General features: G+C 43.1%; 1 protein-coding gene across 3 annotated transcripts in view; it reads left to right on the forward strand.

Moving 5' to 3' along the window:
- ASRGL1 (asparaginase and isoaspartyl peptidase 1) overlaps nucleotides 1-23,773 on the forward strand; it is a 75,830-nt gene that overhangs the window by 23,292 nt on the left and 28,765 nt on the right. For all 3 annotated transcript variants that reach the window (XM_069726614.1, XM_069726613.1, XM_069726615.1), the window contains exon 3: nucleotides 6,850-6,992. In XM_069726614.1, coding sequence (XP_069582715.1) covers nucleotides 6,850-6,992 — 143 coding nt within the window. The remainder of the gene's footprint in view (nucleotides 1-6,849; nucleotides 6,993-23,773) is intronic.

Raw genomic sequence — 23,773 nt, forward strand, 5'->3', positions numbered from 1 at the left:
AGACGGAGCGATGGGGGCCGCGCCTTTTATCTCTGTAGGTTTCCTCTTCCTAGGGGCAGATCCCCTCTCTCAGTGGGTGCTGTCGTGGGCTCTATAAAGGAGCATTACCGGTAAGTAATCCGTTTTTTTTTTTTTTATGAAATACACCAAGTGTCATCAGAAGTGAAAGAAAACCTCATAAAATTAGAATATTATCAAAAAGTTAATTTAAAGGGAACCTGTCACCTCGTTTTGCCGCTATAACATGCGGCCACTGCCTTTCGGGGCTTATGTACAGCATGCTATAATGCTGTAGATAAGCCCGCGGTCTGACCTGAAAGAGGAGAAAAACAAGTTTTATTATACTCACCTGGGGGCGGTCCAGTCCGATGGGTGCCACAGGTCCCGGGTACGGCGCCACCCATCTTCATACAATGTCGTCATCCTGCTTGCTTCGTGCCGCACTCCTGCGCAGGCGTACTGATCTGCCCTGTTGAGGGCAAAGCAAAGTACTGCAGTGCGCAGGTGTTGGGAGAGGTCCTGTGCACTGCAGTACTTTTTTCTCTGCCCTCAACAGGGCAGATCAGTACGCCTACTCAGGAGCGCGGCACGAAGCAAGCAGAATGACATTGCATGAAGATGGGAGGCGCCAGACCCTGGACCTACGACACCCATCAGACCGTACCGCCCCCGGGTGACTACAATAAAACTTGTTTTTCTTCTCTTTCAGGTCGGACCGCGGGCTTATCTACAGCATTATAGAATGCTGTAGGTAAGCCCCGAAAGGCAGTGGCCGCATCTTATAGTGGCAAAATGAGGTGACAGGTTCCCTTTAAGTTCTTCAATTCTGAAAGTGAAACTCGTATACACTGCTCAAAAAAATAAAGGGAACGCTTAAACAACAGAATATAACTCCAAGTAAATCAAGCTTTAGTAAAATCAAACTGTCCACTTAGGAAGCAACACTGTTTGCCGATCAATTTCACATGCTGTTGTGCAAATGGAATAGACAACAGATGGAAATTATTGGCAATTATCAAGACACACTCAAAGGAGTGGTTCTCCAGGTGGGGACCACAGACCACATCTCAGTACAAATGCTTTCTGGCTGATGTTTTGGTCACTTTTGAATGTTCCTTGTGCTTTCACACTCGTGGTAGCATGAGACGGACTCTACAACCCACACAAGTGGCTCAGGTAGTGCAACTCATCGAGGATGGCACATCAATGCGAGCTGTGGCAAGAAGGTTTGCTGTGTCTGTCAGCGTAGTGTCCAGAGGCTGGAGGTGCTACCAGGAGACAGGCCAGTACACCAGATGACATGGAAGGGGCCGTAGGAGGGCAACAACCCAGCAGCAGGACCGCTACCTCAGCCTTTGTGCAAGGAGGAGCACTGCCAGAGCCCTGCAAAATTACCCTACAGCAGGCCACAAATGTGCATCTGTCTGCACAAATGGTTAGAAACTGACTCCATGAAGATGGTCTGAGTGTCCAACGTCCACAGATGGGAGTTGTGCTCACAACTCAACACCGTGCAGGACTCTTGGCATTTGCCACAGAACACCTGGATTGGCAAATTCACCACTTGAACCCTGCGCTCTTCACAGATGAAAACAGGTTCACGCTGAGCACATGTGACAGACGTGATAGGGTCTGGAGACGCTGTGGAGAGCAATCTGCTGCCTGCAACATCCTTCAGCATGACCAGTTTGGTAGTGGGTCAGTAATGGTGTGGGGTGGCATTTCTTTGGAGGGCCGCACAGCTCTCCATGTGCTCGCCAGAGGTAGCCTGACTGACAACTAGGTACCAAAATGAGATCCTCAGACCCCTTGTGAGACCATACACTGGTGCGGTTGGCCCTGGGTTCCTCCTAATGCAGGACAATGCTAGACCTCATGTGGCTGGAGTGTGTGGCTGCAAGATAAAGGCATTGAAGCTATGAACTGGCCCACCTGTTCCTCCACACCTGAATCCGATTGAACACATCTGGGACATCATGTCTCACACCATCCACCAACAGACTGTCCAGGAGTTGGCGGATGCTTTAGTCCAGGTCTGGGAGGAGATCCCTCAGGAGACCATCCCCCGCCTCATCAGGAGCATGCCAAGGCATTGTAGGGAAGTCATACAGGCACGTGGAGGCCACACACACTACTGAGCATCATTTCCTTGTCTTGAAGCATTTCCACTGAAGTTCCACTTTGATTTTAAGCATCATTCCAACTCCAGACCTCCGTGGGATATTAGTTGTGATTTATATTGATCATTTTTAGGTTTTATTGTTCTCAAAACATTCCACTACGTAATGAATAACGATTTACAACTGGAATATTTCATTGTGATATCTAGGATGTGGGATTTTAGTATTCCCTTTATTTTTTTTGAGGTGTGTATTACATAGTCATTACAAACAGTGTGATCTATTTCAAGTGTTTTTCTGTTAATGATGACCCAAAGGTTAATATCTCAGTAAATTAGAATAATTAACAAAAACACCTGCAAAGGCACCTAAGCATTTAAAAAGGTCCCTTAGTCTGTTTCAGTAGGCTCCACATTCATGGGGAAGACTGCTGACTTGACACATGTCCAGAAGGCAGTCATTAACTCTCCACAAGGAGGGTAAGCCACAAAAAGTCATTGCTAAAGAAGCTGGCTGTTCAGAGTGCTGTATCCAAGCATATTAATGGAAAGTTGAGTGGAAGGAAAAAGTGTGGTAGAGATAGGTGCACAAGCAACCAGCATATCTGCTGCCTTGAAAGGATTGTTAAGAAAAGGCCATTCAAAATGTGGGGGAGATTCACAAGGAGTGGACTGCTGCTGGAGTCATTGCTTCAAGAGCCACCACACACAGATGTATCCAGGACAAAGGCTACAAGTGTCTCATTCCTTGTGTCAGGCCACTCATGACCAATAGACAACACCAGAAGCATCTTACCTGGGCAAAGGAGAAAAAGAGCTGGACTGTTGCTCAGTGGTCCAAGGTGCTGTTTTCAGATGAAAGTAAATTTTGCATTTCATTTAGAAATCAAGGTCCCAGAGTCTGGAAGAAGAGTGGAGAGGCCACAATCTAAGCTGCTTGAGGTCTAGTGTGAAGTTTCCATAATCAGTTTTGGTTTGAGGAGACCTGTCATCTGCTGGTGTAGGTCCACTGTGTTTTATCAAGACCGAAGTCAGCGCAGCCGTCTACCAGGAAATTTTAGAGCAATTCATGCTTCCATTTACTGACAAGCTTTTTGGAGATGGACATTTCATTCTCCAGCAGGACTTGGCACTCGTCCACACTGCCAAAAGTACCAATAACTGGTTTAAAAACAACAGTATCACTTTGCTTAATTGGCCAGCAAACTAGCCAGACCTTAACCCCATAGAGAATCTATGGGGTATTGTCAAGAGGAAGATGAGACACCAGACCCAACAATGCAGACGAGCTGAATTCTGCTATCAAAGCAACCTGGGCTTCCATAACATCTTAGCAGTGCCACTGGCTGATCACCTCCATGCCTCGCTGCATTGATGCAGTAATTGAGGCCAATATTTCAGATTTTAAAATAATTTTTCAACCTGGTGCGATAAAGTATTCTAATTTACTGAGATAAGGTAGCTAGAAGGAATATAGAGCGCACATAGGGTCTTATCCGAGATAAAGGGAATATTCGTGAGAGATAATATAAATTCACTCACATATTATGGTTGTGTGAGACACAGCCACTGCACTTAGCATTGGCGGCTGCTGCAAGCCCCGATGTGATGATCCTTTGTTAGGTGAAGAGAATGGGGCATCAGACTGCGCTGCTCGCCTGTCAGGATAATGTACCAGAGAAGTCCAAGTAGATGTAATAGAGAATAGACATAATTTCTACGCATTTCGTGGTGATCACACCACTTCCTCAGGACAGTCTATCAAACTGCGAGCAGCGCAGTCTGATGCCCCATTCTCTTCACCTAACAAAATAATTTACATAGATAATGACATTTGGGTTTTCATTGGCTGTAAGCTATAATCAACATTAATAGAAATAAGCATTTGAAATAGATCACTCTGTTTGTAATGACTCTATATAATGAGTGTCACTTTTTGTATTGAAGAACTGAAGTAAATTAACTTTTTGATGATATTCTAAATTTGACAGAAGCACCTGTGACTTTACATATTAAATGTAAATATATACAGTGGGTACAGAAAGTATTCAGACCCCTTTTAATTTTTTACTTTGTTTCATTGCAGCCATTTGGTAAATTCAAAAAACTTTATATATTTTTTCACATTAATGTACCCTCTGCACCCCATCTTGACTGAAAAAAAACAGAAATGTAGAAATTTTTGCAAAGTTAATAAAAAAGTTAATCTGAAATATCACATGGTCAGAAGTATTCATCCTTTGCTCAGACACTCATATTTAAGTCACATGCTGTCCATTTTCTTGTGACCCTCCTTGAGATGGTTCCACTCCTTCATTGGAAGCCAGCAGTGGTTAATTAAACTGATGGGATTGATTTGGAAAGACACACACCTGTCTATATAAGACCTCACAGTGCATGTCAGACCAAATGAGAATCATGAAGTCAAAGGAACCTGGCCAAGGAGATCAGAGACAGAATTGTGGCAAGGAACAGATCTGGCGAAGGTTACAACAGAATTTCTGTAGTACTCGAGGTTCCTAAGAGCACAGTGGCTTCCATAATGCAAGAAGTTTGGGACCACCAGAAGTCTTCCTAGACCTTGCCGTCCAGCCAAACTGAGCAATTGTGGGAGAAGAGCCTTGGTGAGAGAAGTAAAGAAGAACCCAAAGATCACTGTGGCTGAGCTCCAGAGATGCAGTAGGGAGATGAGAGAAAGTTCCACAAAGTCAACTATCACTGCAGCCCTTGACCAGTTGGGCCATTATGGCAGAGTGGCCAACGGAAGCCTCTCCTCAGTGCAAGACATGAAAGCCCGCATAGAGTTTGCTGAAAAACACATAAAGGACTCCCAGACGATGAGAAATAAGATTCTCTGGTCTGATGAAACAAAGATGGACCTTTTTGGTAATAATTCTAAGTGGTATGTGTGGAGAAAACCAGGCACTGCTCATCACCTACCCAATACAATCTCAACAGTAAAACATGATGGTGGCAGCATCATGCTATAGGGATGGTTTTCAGCTGCAGGGACAGGACGACTGGTTGCCATTGAAGGATACATGAATGCGGCCAAGTACAAAGATATCCTGGATGAAAACCTCTTCCAGAGTGCTCTGGACCTCAGACTTGGGCGAAGGTTCACCTTCCAACAAGACAATGACCCTAAGCACACAGCTAAAATAACATAGGAGTGGCTTCAGAACAACTTTGTGACCATTCTTAACTGGCCCAGCCAGAACCCTAACCCAAACCCAATTGAGCATCTCTGGAGAGACCTGAAAATGGCTGTCCACCAACGTTCACCATCCAACCTGACAGAACTGGAGAGGATCTGCAAGGAAGAATGGCAGAGGATCCCCGAATCCAGGTGTAAAAAAAACTTGTTGCATCATTCCCAAGAAGACTCATGGCTGTACTAGTGCAAAAGGGTGCTTCTACTCAATACTGAGCAACGGGTCTGAATACTTATGACTATGTGATATTTCAATTTTTCTTTTTTATTAAATATACAAAAATTTCTACATTTCTGTTTTTTTGTTCAGTCAAGATGGGGTGCAGAGTGTACATTAAGGAGAACTTTTTTGAATTTACCAAATGGCTGCGATGAAACAGAGTGAAACATTTAAAGGGGTCTGAATACTTTCAGTACCAACTGTGTATATAAAATATCTTAGAAATACCTAGATATGTGATTGTTGTGGGTCTAAACCTGTGAGACATCCACAAAGCTGGGGTGCCTGTTCCTCTTGGAGAAGTGATACGTCCTCACTGTCAGTCTCTTAAAAAAAGAGGGATGCAAAATCTGCCCCATAGTCTGCTCAATCTTGACTATGTAGTCACAGCTACCAGTATGCAGGGGTTGGGGAGCTATAATTTTTTATATTAATGAGGTAGTCCAGACTTAACATTTCAATAGGAAAACGCCTCATTGAACTGCAGTTGTCTACTAGAAGTAAATGCAGACCCTATTTACAACAGTCTGTTGTCAGCAGTCTATAAACTATATCATGAAATGCAGTTTGCATTCTTAAAAAAAGGGGGGGTCTGAAGGGTAATGTTTTTCCTTATGAAGTGTGACAGGAGGCTTCTAATCCATGTAATGGTCTTATGGGAAATTTAAATAAACAAACTTACTCTTCAGAGAGGAAGCGGACTAGAACTCGTGTCACCTTTTGGAAGTAGCAATCTTAAAAGTCACTATCTACCCTTTAACGAGACTTGCCATATATCTTGGGATAAAAGCCAAACCAGAATCTCCATTTGCAGACAGGGTGTTTCAGGGTGTTGCCCCTCATCAGTGCAAAGTATGAGATCTGATTTGGCTGTATTAGAGGCTTCTGACTGGGACCTGAGGGGTAATGTTTCTCCTTATGGAGAGTGACATTCCTGGAATGCCAGTGTGAGGAGGCTTTTTAAGATTGCTACTTCCAGTAGGTTGCACTAGAGTTTACTTCTCTTCCTTCCTTCTTTCCTCTAATTGATGTAATTCCTGTTTTTGATACAATACCAATTAACACTTCCAAAATGATCAAATACCAATTATGCATAGAAATCAAAAGTAACTTCTTTACTATTTGTTTTCCCGCATTCTTACATTTCAATCGCACTGATGTAGTTCTCAGTACAAAATGTCTCACCATTTGCTCCAGATTTAGAGAGTTCAGCTGTAGGCCTAGATGTGTTTTCTTCACTGAGCATATCTCTGCATTTAGCCTTTTGTGTGTTCACTTTCCATTTTGTTTCCTTAGGCCATGGATCTGTTTTGAATGAAGAGGGAGAAGTGGAGATGGATGCTATTATCATGGATGGCAAGGATTTATCCTCAGGAGCTGTTTCTGCAGTCAAATGCATTGCTAACCCAATAAAACTGGCCCGCCTTGTAATGGAAAAGGTATGTCGGTGAAGATATCTATGGGGGTTATATGGCTTATCTTCTGTACATGCCAGTCTCAGGCTCTTGGTAATCGACCCTATTTACCGGCATGGACCCACTTCCCTTGAATTTTTAACATGGTTGCTGATAAATATATAATGGGAGTCACATGTTACATTAGACTACCTAAGTGAAGATCTGCTGCGTGACACAATCTCTTTTTACATGCTTTTTGGTAAGAAACTGTAAAAATATTTCTCCAACATAGAGAGATGAAAGATCGGCACCAGGGTCATATGCGCTATTTATATGGTGGATCCGTAAGTTAGACCAGCGTGCAGTTTTGCAAAATGATGGGTAGTAGGTGCTCGACATAAAACAATGAATGAATTAAATAGAGGCTGAAGGAGAAATGCGGCACTCACCCTTTTGCATAGATATCATAGTCTTCATTACACCATAAAAGGTCAAATGAATTCAGTCTATGGGAACGGCAGGTTTTCCGAGGGGCGTGGGGAGAAGAAAGTGGACGACGGCCGTTTCGCACACAAAGCGCTTTAACGGGTCCAGGTGCTTCATTAACACATGTCATTAACTTTTAAGGCTTTGGACGTGTATACACAAACATACATAGTTACATATAGTTACATAGTTATTAAGGTTGAAGGAAGACTTTAAGTTCATCTAGTTCAACCCATAGCCTAACCTAACATGCCCTAACATGTTGATCCAGAGGAAGGCAAAAAAAAACCCATGTGGCAAAGAGTATGCTCCACATTGGGCAAAAAAATTCCTTCCCGACTCCACATACGGCAATCAGACTAGTTTCCTGAATCAACGCCCTATCAAGGAATCTAGTGTATATACCCTGTAACATTATACTTTTCCAGAAAGGTATCCAGTCCCCTCTTAAATTTAAGTAATGAATCACTCATTACAACATCATACGACAGAGCGTTCCATAGTCTCACTGCTCTTACAGTAAAGAATCCGCGTCTGTTATTATGCTTAAACCTTTTTTCCTCCAAACGCAGAGGATGCCCCCTTGTCCCGGTTTCAGGTCTATGATTAAAAAGATCATCAGAAAGGTCTTTGTACTGTCCCCTCATATATTTATACATTAAAATAAGATCACCCCTTAGTCTTCGTTTTTTCCAAACTAAATAGCCCCAAGTGTAATAACCTATCTTGGTATTGCAGACCCCCCAGTCCTCTAATAACCTTGGTCGCTCTTCTCTGCACCTGCTCTAGTTCAGCTATGTCTTTCTTATACACCGGAGACCAGAACTGTGCACAGTATTCTAAGTGTGGTCGAACTAGTGACTTGTATAGAGGTAAAATTATGTTCTCCTCATGAGCATCTATGCCTCTTTTAATGCATCCCATTATTTTATTTGCCTTTGTAGCAGCTGCCTGAAACTGGCCACTGAATATGAGTTTGTCATCCACCCATACACCCAGGTCTTTTTCATTGACGGTTTTGCCCAGAGTTTTAGAATTAAGCACATAATTATACATCTTATTACTTCTACCCAAGTGCATGACCTTACATTCATCCCCATTAAAGCTCATTTGCCATTTATCAGCCCAAGCTTCTAGTTTACATAAATCATCCTGTAATATAAAATTGTCCTCCTCTGTATTGATTACCCTGCAGAGTTTAGTGTCATCTGCAAATATTGAAATTCTACTCTGAATGCCCCCTGCAAGGTCATTAATAAATATGTTAAAAAGAAGAGGGCCCAATACTGACCCCTGTGGTACCCCACTGCTAACCGCTACCCAGTCCGAGTGTGCTCCATTAATAACCACCCTTTGTTTCCTATCCCTGAGCCAGCTCTCAACCCACTTGCACATATTTTCCCCTATCCCCATTATTCTCATTTTATGTATCAACCTTTTGTGTGGCACCATACCAAAAGCTTTTGAAAAGTCCATATACACTACATCCACTGGGTTCCCTTGGTCCAATCCGGAACTTACCTCTTCATAGAAACTGATCAAATTAGTCTGACATGAATGGTCCCTAGTAAACCCGTGCTGATACTGGGTCATGAGGTTATTCCTCTTCAGATACTCCAGTATAGCATCCCTTAGAATGCCTTCCAGTATTTTACCCACAGTAGAGGTTAAGCTTACTGGCCTATAATTTCCGAGTTCAGTTTTTGTCCCCTTTCTGAATATTGGCACCACATTTGCTATACGCCAGTCCTGTGGTACAGACCCTGTTATTATGGAGTCTTTAACCCCTTTACCCCCAAGGGTGGTTTGCACGTTATGGACCGGGCCAATTTTTACAATTCTGACCACTGTCCCTTTATGAGGTTATAACTCTGGAACGCTTCAACGGATCCCGGTGATTCTGACATTGTTTTCTTGTGACATATTGTACTTCATGATAGTGGTAAAATTTCTTTGATATTACCTGCGTTTATTTGTAAAAAAAAACAGAAATTTGGCGAAAATTTTGAAAATTTCGCAATTTTCCAACTTAGAATTTTTATGCAATTAAATCACAGAGATATGTCACACAAAATACTTAATAAGTAACATTTCCCACATGTCTACTTTACATCAGCACACTTTTGGAACCAAAAATTTTTTTTTGTTAGGGAGTTATAAGGGTTAAAAGTTGACCAGCAATTTCTCATTTTTACAACACTATTTTATTTTAGGGACCACATCTCATTTGAAGTCATTTTGAGGGGTCTATATGATAGAAAATACCCAAGTGTGACACCATTCTAAAAACTGCACCCCTCAAGGTTCTCAAAACCACATTCAAGAAGTTTATTAACCCTTCAGGTGCTTCACAGGAATTTTTGGAATGTTTAAATAAAAATTAACATTTAACTTTTTTTCAAAAAAAATTTACTTCAGCTCCAATTTGTTTTATTTTACCAAGGGTTACAGGAGAAAATGGACCCCAAATGTTGTTGTACAATTTGTCCTGAGTACGCCGATACCCCATATGTGGGGGTTAACCACAGCTTGGGCGCATGGCAGAGCTCGGAAGGGAAGGAGCGCCATTTGACTTTTCAATGCAAAATTGACTGGAATTGAGATGGGACGCCATGTTGCGTTTGGAGAGCCACTGATGTGCCTAAACATTGAAACCCCCCACAAGTGACACCATTTTGGAAAGTAGACCCCCTAAGGAACTTATCTAGAGGTGTGGTGAGCACTTTGACCCACCAAGTGCTTCACAGAAGTTTATAATGCAGAACCGTAAAAATAAAAAATCATTTTTTTTCACAAAAATTATCTTTTCGCCCCCAATTTTTTATTTTCCCAATGGTAAGAGAAGAAATTGGACCACAAAAGTTGTTGCACAATTTGTCCTGAGTACTCTGATTCCCCATATGTGGGGGTAAACCACTGTTTGGGCGCATGGGAGAGCTCGGAAGGGAAGGAGCGCCGTTTGACCTTTCAATGCAAAATTGACAGGAATTGAGATGGGACGCCATGTTGCGTTTGGAGAGCCACTGATGTGCCTAAACATTGAAACCCCCCACAAGTGACACCATTTTGAAAAGTAGACCCCCTAAGGAACTTATCTAGATGTGTGGTGAGCACTTTGACCCACCAAGAGCTTCACAGAAGTTTATAATGCAGAGCCGTAAAAATAAAACAAAAATTTTTTCCCACAAAAATTATTTTTTAGCCCCCAGTTTTGTATTTTCCTGAGGGTAACAGGAGAAATTGGACCCCAAAAGTTGTTGTGCAATTTGTCCTGAGTGCGCTGATACCCTATATGTGGGGGGGAACCAGCGTTTGGGCGCATGGGAGGGCTCGGAAGGGAAGGAACAACAAAGTGTAGGCAGGCACCGCCGCCAGGGATCGTCTAAAGCATGCTACAGAAACATAGTACAACGAACAAGAAAAGGGTAGCATGCACAAAGGAAGGAATCACCATGAAAATAGTAACAAAATATAACAATTTTATTATTAAACCACACTAAAACACTACAAAAAAAGTTAAAAGCAATTAAAATTGCAATATGAAGTACAAGACAATGAAAGCAAGACCCAAAATAAGGTCAAACCACAGTGCCGCCCTATATGTGTAAGCTACCTGGTGAGTCCATATACAAGAGGTCTGCTGAAGGAACAACAATACCCCAGTACCAAGGACCCCTATAAAAGATGGCTTGGACAAGATAAGACGTCCTATACTACCTGATAGAGTGAATCAGGCTTCCAAGGCAGCATTCCTGAAAATGATAACAGGACAAATAGAAGATAGCAATAATAGGGGGTAGCACCGGGCACAAACGCCCAACGCGTGTCGCCAGTAAACTAGCTTCTTCAGGGGCAGTAGCGCTAGTGTTCATGCCGTGTGGTTAAATACCTTAGTAATGATAAGCAGAGTAGCGTCAGTTGGAGACAGGGGGTGTATGGAAAATCCACATGTGCCGAATGGCCGGAAGTAACCAAGGACGCCGGTGGCTGCGCAATGCGGGGACTCCCACAGCGATGCGCCCGCACGGACGCAAGTGCGCACGCGCCAAACCGGCGCGCGCGCGCATTGCAGACCAGGCGGGCCCAACACAACAGGAGACGCCCAGACCAAGGCCCAGCACACCGGCACCTGCGTAGTAAATTCTGTGAAGTGAAGTCCCCCCGTCCCAAGATGTCCGCCCGTGGCCCAGCGCGCATGCACGAAACAGCGCCATGGGCCAGAGGCGGACACCGAGGAGACAGGGCAGACAAATCCAAATCGGCACAGAGAAAAAGTGCTAGATGGTGGACAGGGCAGAGTAGAAGACCAAACTTGGGGGCACTTATTGAGGCAGCAAAAAGGTGACAAAAGATACAAATACCAGAGATATTACCACCACTAAGACAAAGAGATGATGGACGCAACGATGCACAAATACCGCACAGACTGCCCACACTGAGTCAGACACCGGCCACAATGCGGGCACACAGTCTGGGTCATATGGCAATCATAAGTGCAGAAGTGTTTATACATCCAGGATATACAAACACAATAAGTAGTATGACATAAGGACAGCACAACAGATGTCCAGGATGTGTTAGGAGCCAGGCCCTGTAATATATACAGAAACATGGCCTGAGTCCTTGGAGATCTATACATACATAAGTACAAAAATGGACACAAAAAATTATCATATTTCAAGACCTAGTAAAACCCCTTCATATAGATATTAAGTATGAACCTGTGGTTATAAATATATGAAGAAAACCATGGTTTTCCACGGATAGAAGCTAGTTCATCCATATGCTAAGTCTTAAGCAGTAAACATTCCCAAACCTAAAGGGAAGGAAAAGTCACATAAGCAAACTGCATACGAGAAGTTGTTGACATACTTGTTATACTATCACCACATATAATAAAGTTGTTTATAGTATCCAGTAAAAAGTAATTCCTCGTTTAGTCCATATGGGGTAAGAGAATTTAGATTGTGGATCCATTTTGACTCGCATCTCAACAGACTCCTGACCACATCACCACCTCGGATATTTTGTGAGATGGCTGTCATGATCCCAATGGCAGGGGATCACAAAAATGACAAGCACAGATACAAACAAGCTCTAGGGCGATGGAACCTGAGCTGACCGCGACCCTGAACCTAACACACAAATAAAAGTAGCCGGGGAACGTGCCTACGATGATCCTAGACGTCTCGCTCCAGCCGAAGATCTAACTTCCCCTATCAGAAGAAACACAGACCTCTCTTGCCTCCAGAGAAATACCCCACAGCAAATAGCAGCCCCCCACATATAATGACGGTGAAATGAGAGGAAAGCACATACGTAGTATGAAAACAGTGTCAGCAAAATGAGGCCCGCTAAAGCTAGATAGCAGAGGATACAAAAGTGAACTGCGCGGTCAGCGGAAAACCCTTCAAAAAACCATCCTGAAATTACTTGAACTCATGTGCCAACTCATGGTACATGAAAAGCAATTTCAGCCCACTAGAGCAACCAGCAGCAGAGAATCACATATCTGCAGGCTGGACTAAAAACCAAATTAAGCAAAACACAAAACAGGAAAATCCAAACTTAGCTTGTCCAGAAGGTTCTAGGAGCAGGGAGCAGAGGTAACAAGACACACTGGATACATTGATAACCGGCGAGGAAATGCCAGCAAAGCCAGGTTAAATAGGAAACTCCCATATGCTGATGGAACAGGTGGAACCCAGAAACCCAGGAAAGACAAGTCACCCAGTACCATCAGTAACCACCAGAGGGAGCCCAAAAACAGAACTCACAACAGATGGCCTCCAGTCCAATGACCCTCAGTCCCCTTGTCCGTCCATTGTGACAGTCCAAAAAGTGGGTGGCCACCGATGAAATTCCCCTGTCCCTTTCACGATCCCTTGCTGCCGTGGCAATATTAGATAGGTGTTGCTGCGTTCTTCTTCGCAACGTCTGCGTAGTCTGTCCCACGTAGATCTTCGGACAATCGCAGATTAAGGCATAGACGAGTGAACGGGTCTTACAATTGAAAAAGGCTTTTTTCGGCATAATCTGAAAAGGAGAAACAGTTAGCGAAAGGCCATCCTGAGCCACCATGAACTGGCAGACATTGCAACCGCCGCATGGAAAAGTTCCAAAGACTCTCGTTCCTCTATTTAGTCTAGATGTGGGGCGTGTGTAGTGGCTGTGGCAGAGCAGGTCTTTGAGGTTTTTTGCCCGTCGGGCTATCAATTTAGGGGTAGCCGGAATATATGGTACCAGTTTAGGTTCACTCAGTAGAGTACCCCAGCTACGATCCAAAATCTTATAGATATCCTGCCACTGATTATTAAAAGTGGTCACAATACCAAGCGGTGCATTTGACTCACGTGTCTGTCTCTGAAGTAAGTCTGGCCGTGAGCTGGTCCGGGCCCTCTGGTACGCAGAAGAGATTATCTTCTTTGGATAGCCACTACGCCTGAAGCGGTCTGTAAGTGCCTTTGCTTCGTGTTGAAAGTCAGACGTCAAGCTACAGTTCCTCTTAAGACGCAAGAATTCACCAGTAGGAATCCCGTTCTTGAGGTGCCTAGGATGGAAACTAGAATAGTGTAACAAACTATTCGTCGCAGTTGGCTTGCGAAATAAGGTAGTGACGACATTGGAGCCTACCAAGCTTATTTTTAGGTCCAGGAACTCCACCGAGGTTTGTGACATACATGACGTAAGTCGGATATTAAAGGGATTGTCATTCAGATCCGCAATGAATTGATTACAGTCCTCCTCGGTGCCTGTCCAAAACATCACAATATCGTCAATAAATCGAAGCCACTTAAGGCACTTCTCCCTGAAGGCCACATGTTCATACACCACCGACTCCTCCCACCACCCTAAGAATAGATTCGCATAGGAAGGTGCACAGCGTGCCCCCATAGCGGTCCCCTTAACCTGTCTATAAAAACATCTGTCAAAAACAAAGTAGTTTTTATCGAGGACAAAGGGCAGAAGGTCAAGTAAAAATTGGTCATGCTCTCAATCCCCTGTGGTGTTAAGGTCAAGAAAAAAAGAAACCGCTCTCAATCCCACATCATGATTGATGTTGGTGTATAGGGACTCGACATCTAAGGTTATCACAATCGTGCCTGGTGGTAAGCAAAGACCTTGAAGAAGTTGGATGAGGTGTGTCGAGTCCCTAAGGAAGGATTTGAGTTTCATGGCCAATGGTTGTAAAAAGAAGTCCACATAAGTACATGGCTTCTCAAATAGACCATTGATGCCAGAAACTATTGGCCTGCCTGGGGGATTTGCCAATGATTTATGCACCTTCGGGAGAAGGTAGAAAGTCGGTATGACAGGGACATCCGTGGTAAGGAAATCTACCTCTTTTTTGCTCAGAGTGCCACGACTCGCTGCTTGTCCAATAAGCTGGTCCAATTTTCCTTTAAAGAAATCCGTAGGGTCCGCTGGAAGGCGTACATAGCACGTGGAATCCCCCAGTTGGCGTCCAACCTCCTGTAAATAGAGAGAATTAGGCCACAGAACAATATTGCCTCCCTTGTCCGCCTCCCGGACGAGGAACTCTCCATTCCTCTGCAGGTCCCGGAGTGCCCTGCGCTCAGATGGATTAAGATTGTTATTTCTATATCGGACTGGAGTGCTCGGATCTCCCTGCAAGTCTGGTTAAAAAAGATCTGAACCGCCGGGAAAAGGGAGAGGGAAGGAGTGGCCTGCGAAGGTAGTCTTCCGCCAAAGCGTTTTCTTGTAGGTGTCATTTCGTTTTCATGAAGGAGATCCATCAGGTCTCTAAGAACCTGCCGTTCATCGTCCGGAAGCGCATCTACTGAGGAAGGATGGTGATACAAGAGTTTAAATATTAGTTGACGGCAGAATAAATAAACATCCTTAACCAGGGTGAATTTGTCCAAGGTGTTCATTGGAGCAAAGGAAGAGCTCGGAAGGGAAGGAGCGCCGTTTGACCTTTCAATGCAAAATTGACAGGAATTGAGATGGGACGCCATGTTGCGTTTGGAGAGCCACTGATGTGCCTAAACATTGAAACCCCCCACAAGTGACACCATTTTGAAAAGTAGACCCCCTAAGGAACTTATCTAGATGTGTGGTGAGCACTTTGACCCACCAAGAGCTTCAAAGAAGTTTATAATGCAGAGCCGTAAAAATAAAACAAAAATTTTTTCCCACAAAAATTATTTTTTAGCCCCCAGTTTTGTATTTTCCTGAGGGTAACAGGAGAAATTGGACCCCAAAAGTTGTTGTGCAATTTGTCCTGAGTGCGCTGATACCCTATATGTGGGGGGGAACCAGCGTTTGGGCGCATGGGAGGGCTCGGAAGGGAAGGAGCGCCATTTGGAATGCAGACTTAGATGGAATGGTCTGCAGGCGTCACATTGCGTTTGCAGACCCCCTAATATACCTAAACAGTAGAAACCCCCCACAAGTGACCCCATATTGGAAACTAGACCCCCCACAAACTTATCTAGATGTGTTGTGAGAACTTTGAGCCCCCAAGTGTTTCACTACAGTTTATAACGCAGAGCCGTGAAAATAAAAAATCTTTTTTCCCACAAAAATTATTTTTTAGCCCCCAGTTTTGTATTTTCCCAAGGGTAACAGGAGAAATTGGACCCTAAGAGTTGTTGTCCAATTTGTCCTGAGTACGCTGATACCCCATATGTTGGGGTAAACTCCTGTTTGGGCACACGGGAGAGCTCGGAAAAGAAGGAGCACTGTTTTACTTTTTCAACGCAGAATTGGCTGGAATTGAGATCGGACGCCATGTCGCGTTTGGAGAGCCCCTGATGTGTCTAAACAGTGGAAACCCCCCAATTATAACTGAAACCCTAATCCAAACACACCCCTAACCCTAATCCCAACGGTAACCCTAACCACACCTCTAACCCAGACACACCCCTAATCCTAATCCCAACCGCAAATGTAATCCAAACTTTAACCCTAACTTTAGCCCCAACCCTAACTGTAGCCTTAGCCCTAACCCTAACCCTAACCCTAGCCCTAACCCTAATGGGAAAATGGAAATAAATACATTTTTCTAATTTTTTTATTTTTCCCTAACTAAGGGGGTGATGAAGGGGGGTTTGATTTACTTTTATAGCGGGTTTTTTAGTGGATTTTTATGATTGGCAGCCGTCACACACTGAAAGACGCTTTTTATTGCAAAAAATATTTTTTGCGTTACCACATTTTGAGAGCTATAATTTTTCCATATTTGAGTCCACAGTCATGTGAGGTCTTGTTTTTTGCGGGACGAGTTAACGTTTTTATTGGTAACATTTTCGGGCACGTGATATTTTTTGATCGCTTTTTATTCCGATTTTTGTGAGGCAGAATGACCAAACACCAGCTATTCATGAATTTCTTTTGGGGAAGGCGTTTATACCGTTCCGCGTTTGGTAAAATTGATAAAGCAGTTTTATTCTTCGGGTCAGTACGATTACAGCGACACCTCATTTATATAAATTTTTTTATGTTTTGGAGCTTTTATACGATAAAAACTATTTTATAGAAAAAATAATTATTTTTGCATCGCTTTATTCTGAGGACTATAACTTTTTATTTTTTTGCTGATGTTGCTGTATGGCGGCTCGTTTTTTGCGGGACAAGATGAAGCTTTCAGCAGTACCATGGTTATTTATATCCGTCTTTTTGATCGCGTGTTATTCCACTTTTTGTTTGGCGGTATGATAATAAAGCGTTGTTTTTTGCCTCGTTTTTTTTTTTTCTTACGGTGTTTACTGAAGGGGTTAACTAGTGGGACAGTTTTATAGGTCGGGTCGTTATGGACGCGGCGATACTAAATATGTGTACTTTTATTGTTTTTTTTTTTTATTTAGATAAAGAAATGTATTTATGGGAATAATATTTTTATTTTTTATTTTTTTCATTATTTAGGATTTTTTTTTTTTTTTTTTACACACTTGGAAATTTTTTTTTTAACTTTGTCCCAGGGGGGGACAATACAGATCGGTGATCTGACAGTTTGCACAGCACTCTGTCAGATCACCGATCTGTCAAACAGCGCTGCAGCGTTACCAAGTGCCTGCTCTGAGCAGGCACTTGGTAAGCCACCTCCCTCCCTGCAGGACCCGGATGCCGCGGCCCTATTGGATCCGGGCCTTGCTGCAGGGAGGAAGGTAGGAGACCCTCGCGCAACGCGATCACATCGCGTTGCTGCGGGGGTCTCAGGGAAGCCCGCAGGTAGCCCCCTCCCTGCGCGATGCTTCCCTGCACCGCTGGCAGACCGCGATCATGTTTGATCGCGGTGTGCCGGGGGTTAATGTGCCGGGGGTTAATGGGCCGGGGGCGGTCCGTGACCGCTCTTGGCACATAGTGCCGGATGTCAGCTGCGATAAGCAGCTGACACCCGGCCGCGATCGGCCGCGCTTCCCCCGTGATCGCGGCCGATCGCGCTGGACGTACTATTCCGTCCTTGGGAATTAAGGCCCACCCCACATGGACGGAATAGTACGTCCAATGGCAGAAAGGGGTTAAAGATTAAAAATAATGGTCTATCAATGACTGTACTTAATTCCTGCAGTATTTGAGGGTGTATCCCATCCGGGCCCGGAGATTTGTCAATTTTAGTGATTTTTAGACGCCGCCGCACTTCCTGCTGGGTTAAGCAGGTGACATTTAATTGGGAATTTTTATCACTAGTCATTTTGTCTGCCATGGGATTTTCTTGTGTAAATACTGATGAAAAAAAGTCATTTAGCATATTGGCTTTTTCCTCATCCTCATCCGCCATTTCACCCAGACTATTTTTAAGGGGGTCAACACTATCATTTTTTAGTTTCTTACTATTTATGTAGTTAAAGAATATTTTAGGATTATTTTTACTCTCTCTGGCAATGAGTCTCTCTGTCTCAATCTTTGCTGCCTTGATTTGCTTTTTACAGAATTTATTTAATTTTCTATATTTATTTAATGCCTCATCACTACCTACTTCCTTTAATTCTCTAAATGCTTTCTTTTTGTCACTTATTGTGCCCCTTACAGCTCTATTTAGCCATATTGGTTTCCTCCTATTTCTAGTATGTTTATTCCCATACGGTATATACTGTGCACAGGTCCTATCCAGGATGCTAATACATGTCTCCCATTTTCTTTGTGTATTTTTGTGTCTCAGGATATCGTCCCAGTTAATTGCACCAAGATCCTCTCTCATCTGTTGGAAATTTGCCCTCCTGAAGTTTAGTGTCCTTGTAACCCCTCGATTACACATCTTTTTAAAGGATACATGAAAACTTATTATTTTGTGATCGCTATTTCCCAAGTGACCCCCAACCCTTATATTTGATATGCGGTCTGGCCTGTTGGTTAATATTAGGTCTAGCAGTGCCCCCCTTCTTGTTGGGTCCTGAACCAGTTGTGAAAGGTAATTGTCTCTCATAGTTGTCAAAAACCGATTACCTTTGCTGGAACTGCAGGTTTCTGTTCCCCAATCTATTTCAGGGTAGTTGAAGTCCCCCATAATAATGACTTCTCCTTGAGTCGCAGCTTCATCTATTTGCTTTATGAGGATATTCTCCATTGCTTCCATTATTTTTGGAGATTTATAACAAACCCCTATCAGTAATTTATTATTTTTCCCCCCTCCCCTTATCTCCACCCACAGGGATTCTACATTTTCATTAAATTCACCTATATTATCACGCAGGATGGGTTTTAAGGACGATTTTACATATAGACACCCCCCTCCCCCTCGCCTATCCATTCGGTCATTTCCGAACAGACTATAACCCTGCAAGTTAACAGCCCAGTCATGGCTCTCATCCAGCCATGTCTCAGATATCCCCACCATGTCATAATTATGCTCCAACAACATTAATTCTAATTCCTCCATTTTGTTGGTGAGGCTTCTGGCAATAGTATACATACATTTTATGTATCTCTCTGCACCTCTATTCTTTCTTAAATTATTAACTGTTCTAACCCCACCCCCCACCCCCCCCCCATTGCCACCACCACTCCCAACTACCTTATTTGTGCCCAGGTCTCTATCTGCACTATCTTCCCCTCTTATAAAATGAATACCCTCAGTTCATTAGCAGTTCTAATCCTGACTTACTAAAGTTTGCTGGCTTAGAAGTGGTTAAATATCCCTCACAGGGTGGAAACCACAATAGAGTGCTAATGCAACATGAAGCCAGATGGATAATAGAAACTGGTGCACAGGGTCCGATTGGCTTAAATGATAGGTTAAATTTATTAGTATTTTTGTAAAAAATCATAGTCCGCAATTATGATGTCATCACGTTTTTAAATTTGCACACTAATTGAATGTTTTGTTCACTGCTAATATATGTTTGTGTATACACGTCCAAAGCCTTTAAAAGGAAATGACATGTGTTAATGAAGCACCTGGACCCGTCGAAGCACCTTGTGCGTGAAACAGCCGTCGTCCACTTTCTTCTCCCCGCGCCCCACGGAAAACCTGCCGTTCCCATGGACTGAATTCGTTTAACCTTTTATGGTGTAATAAAGACTATATCTATGCAAAAGGGTGATTGCCGCATTTCTCCTTCAACCTCTGTAAAAATATTTCTATTAGTGATGAACGAACAAGCTGGGATGAGGTGTTATCTGCGCATGCTCAGGTGCTAACAGTGTCTTTAGCGTGCTCTAATTATATGTTCGAGTCCCCGCGGCTGCATGTCTGGCGTCTCTTCGACAGCCGCAACACAAGCTAGGATTTCTTGTTTGTTAGTCCTCACATGCCTCTTGTGTCCACCGCTCCCTACTGTGTTCCAACCCAGCCTGTTTCGCATGGTGAGCGGCAGAGCAGTGTCTCGATAGATGTGCTGTTTCTGAACTGATTACCGCTACCTTAGACTTTAACCCCTTACTGCCATCGGACGGAATAGTACGTCTGATGGCAGTACCCCCGCTGTGATGCAGTCTCCGTCAGTGAGCCCGCAACAAAACCGGGACATGTCAGCTGTTTTGAACAGCTGACTTGTGCCTACAATAGGCGTGGGTGGAATCGTGATCCACCCGTGCCTATTAACTAGTTAAATGCTGCTGTCAAACTCTGACAGCAGCATTTAACAAGCGCTTCTGGTCTTCCGGCAGGAAATGCGCGCAAAGGTGACCCCCGTCACATTATCGGGGGTCATCGGTGCATCGGCATGACAACCAGAGGTTTCCTTGAGACCTCTATGGTTGTTGATACCGGAATGCCATGAGCGCCACCCTGTGGTGGCGCTTATAGCAAGTCTGTAATTCTTTTACATAGTGACAATCTGAGCATCGCCTCTATGTAGCAGAGCCGATTAAGTTGAGGCAGCTTCTAGCCTCCCATGGAGACTATTGAAGCATGCCAAAAGTAAAAAAAACAAACAATGTTTTTAAAAAAATAAAGTTCTTATCACCCCCTTTCACCCCATTCATAATAAAATAAAAAGATCAAACCTACACATATTCAGAATCGCCCGATCTATCTATAAAAAAAGATTAACATGACCGCTAAACGGCGTAGCGATAAAAAGTCAAAACGCCAGAATTACGTTTTGGTTTTTTTGTCGCCGTGACATTGCATTAAAATGCAATGATTGACAATCAAAAGAACATAAATGTACCAAAATGGTATCATTAAAAATGCCAGCTTGGCACGCAAAAAATAAGCCCTCACCCGACCTGTGATCACAAAAAATGGAAATGCTACGGGTATCGGAAAATGGCGCAATGTTTTTTTTTTTGTTTTAGCAAAGTTTGTAATTTTTTTTCACCATTTAAATAAAAAAGAACCTAGACATGTTTGGTGTCTATAAACTCGTAATGACCTGGAGAATCATAATGGCAGGTTTTAGCATTCAGTGAACCTAGCAAAAAAGCCAAGCAAAAAACAAGTGTGGGATTGCACTTTTTTTTGCAATTTGACCGCATTTGGAATTTTTGTTTCCAGTTTTCTAGTACACAACATGGTAAAACCAATGGTGTAGTTTAAAAGTACAACTCGTCCAGCAAAAAATAAGCCCTCACATGGCCATATTGATGGAAAAATAAAAAAGTTATGACTCTGGCAAGGAGGGGAGTTTAAAAAAAAGAAAACGCATATCCGAAAAATGCTCCGGGGGTCAAGGGGTTAAGGCATGTGGGTACTTTCTATGAGATGGGAGAGAAATCACAGGAACTGTCATTGTTTTTGTAATCCTGCTGCCTGCAAGTCCCAGCAGTGGAATAAATAACCTAGCCTCTCCTGGGCAAGATAATAAAAATCACAAATGGCTACTTCTGAGCTGTGGTGGCATCGGATGAGCATTCTGACACATTCCTGTCTTTTTCACATGTTCAGATAATCACTTTAATATTTCTATTTATTTAATGTACTTTGGTGTAAAAAACAATTATATTTCGGTACCACTGGATTTAATGATTTAATCGATAGGTTTAGCATCCTATCACTCTATTGCAAAATAATGTCTTGCCAAGGCTCCAAAGTGCGGCCCATGAGTTATCACTCTTCTGTCTAAAATTGCTTTTTGTTGCTTGTTATCAAGGGTAACTCAAGCAACAGAAGCGCCCAGATAGATTGCAGGAAGATGGAGTTGTCTACTCCTGTGGTCTTCTCTGTCAAACTGTATACAGAAATAAGAGGCAAGTAGTCAGGTCACAGCAGGCAAGCCATTGGGCAATGATAGCTGCAATACATGTTGCAGAGTAAAGGCTCGCTCACATTAGCATATAACACAGCTGAGTGCTAACCGATAGTACTCGGCCCAATGTTATACTGTGGGGCAGTGCAGATCGGCATGTTTTTTTTTCTTCTCATACTGCTTTGGCATAAGAAAACAATTACAGCATGCTGCGAGAGCATCCGATATAATTGGATCACACGCACCCATACAAGTTTATAGATGCGTGTGAAACATCGGACTGCACTTCAATGTCATCCAAGTGCAGTCCAACTTGCACAGACTCAGACAATGGAGAAGATGGAGAAATTGAGTTCTCCATCTTCTCCACACCTGAACTCCGATTCTATCATGCAAGAGAATCTAAGAATCTAAACACACTAATCCAATAATGGTTTCGCGTATAAATATACTTTCCTTTGCCTAAAATGATTTATAAACAAACATACAATACATGTTCATTATGGTGGCGTGTCAAAAAAGTCATGGTGAGGTATAGACGGTTTTTGCCTGTAAATATGGAAGATAGCATGAACTCAAATTTGCTACAGCTTGGTCTGGACTTCATAATCCCGACGTGCGCTTCTCCGCTCTCACTTCTTCCTGAGGGTGTCTGCAGTGAGGAGCTCGGCCGCATTAAATCTCACTGGAGCAATCAGCTGTGGTTACGTAGATGAGTTGCCCGCCAGGGCTGTGGGGTACTCGATACCGGGTCTGGTGGTCACGGGGGATGTCACGGTGGCGACCCAGTCCGTGGCCCTGGGCGCCCATGTAAAAGGGGAAATTGAATAAAGTTTGTGTTCATGACGCCACCTGTGGTATTCGGTCAGTGGGGACCGATTCTGCCTTAAGGGGTCCACTGAGGTGATGTTATGGCAGCTAGATGGTATAACTTTCCACAGGTGAAATGGTTGAAATTCCTAATATTCACAGAATATTTTTGTTCAACCTCTTTAATTTAAACCTGAAAGTCTATATTTTATTTACATCTTGTCTGTTGCATTTAAAAAATATATATACCAAGACCAATATCGAGTGAGCCCGACCCATACCCAGCCGGTAACTGCCGTGACACACAGCCAGGACCTGCCACTTAACACCGGTCAGTGACTTTCACCACAAGACTGAACAGTATATATTATAGTATATGTACTGTGACATCTGTCGTCTTGATTAATATGTTAACTGCAGAGGAACCAGAAGTTGTGTTCCTTGATTACTGCCAGATATAGAGCTATATTATAATTTATTACATATAGTGTTAATATTGCATTTATATTTTTTCCTCCCCTTTTCCAAGAGCTATAACTTATTTATTGTCCCCTCAATATAGCCATATGAGGGATCGTTTTTTGTGGGACATGTTGGACTTTTAACTGGCACTTTTCATGCTACCACATCGTGTACTACAAAATGGGAAAAAAATTCCATGAGCATTGAAATTCCAAAAAAAGTGCAATTCCAAAATGTTTTTTTGGGAGGTTTTATTTACCATGATCACTATATGATAAAAAAAAATGATCTGGAAATATGATTCCCAGTATGAGTATGCAAATGCCAGATATATAATGTTGTTGTGTTTTTGTTTTTTGTTTTGGTTAACCCCTTAAGCCCCGAGGGTGGTTTGCACGTTAATGACCGGGCCAATTTTTACAATTCTGACCACTGTCCCTTTATGAGGTTATAACTCTGGAACGCTTCAAC

Source organism: Ranitomeya imitator, chromosome 5 (genome assembly GCF_032444005.1).
Source record: "Ranitomeya imitator isolate aRanImi1 chromosome 5, aRanImi1.pri, whole genome shotgun sequence".
Classification (NCBI taxonomy): Eukaryota; Metazoa; Chordata; class Amphibia; order Anura; family Dendrobatidae; genus Ranitomeya; species Ranitomeya imitator.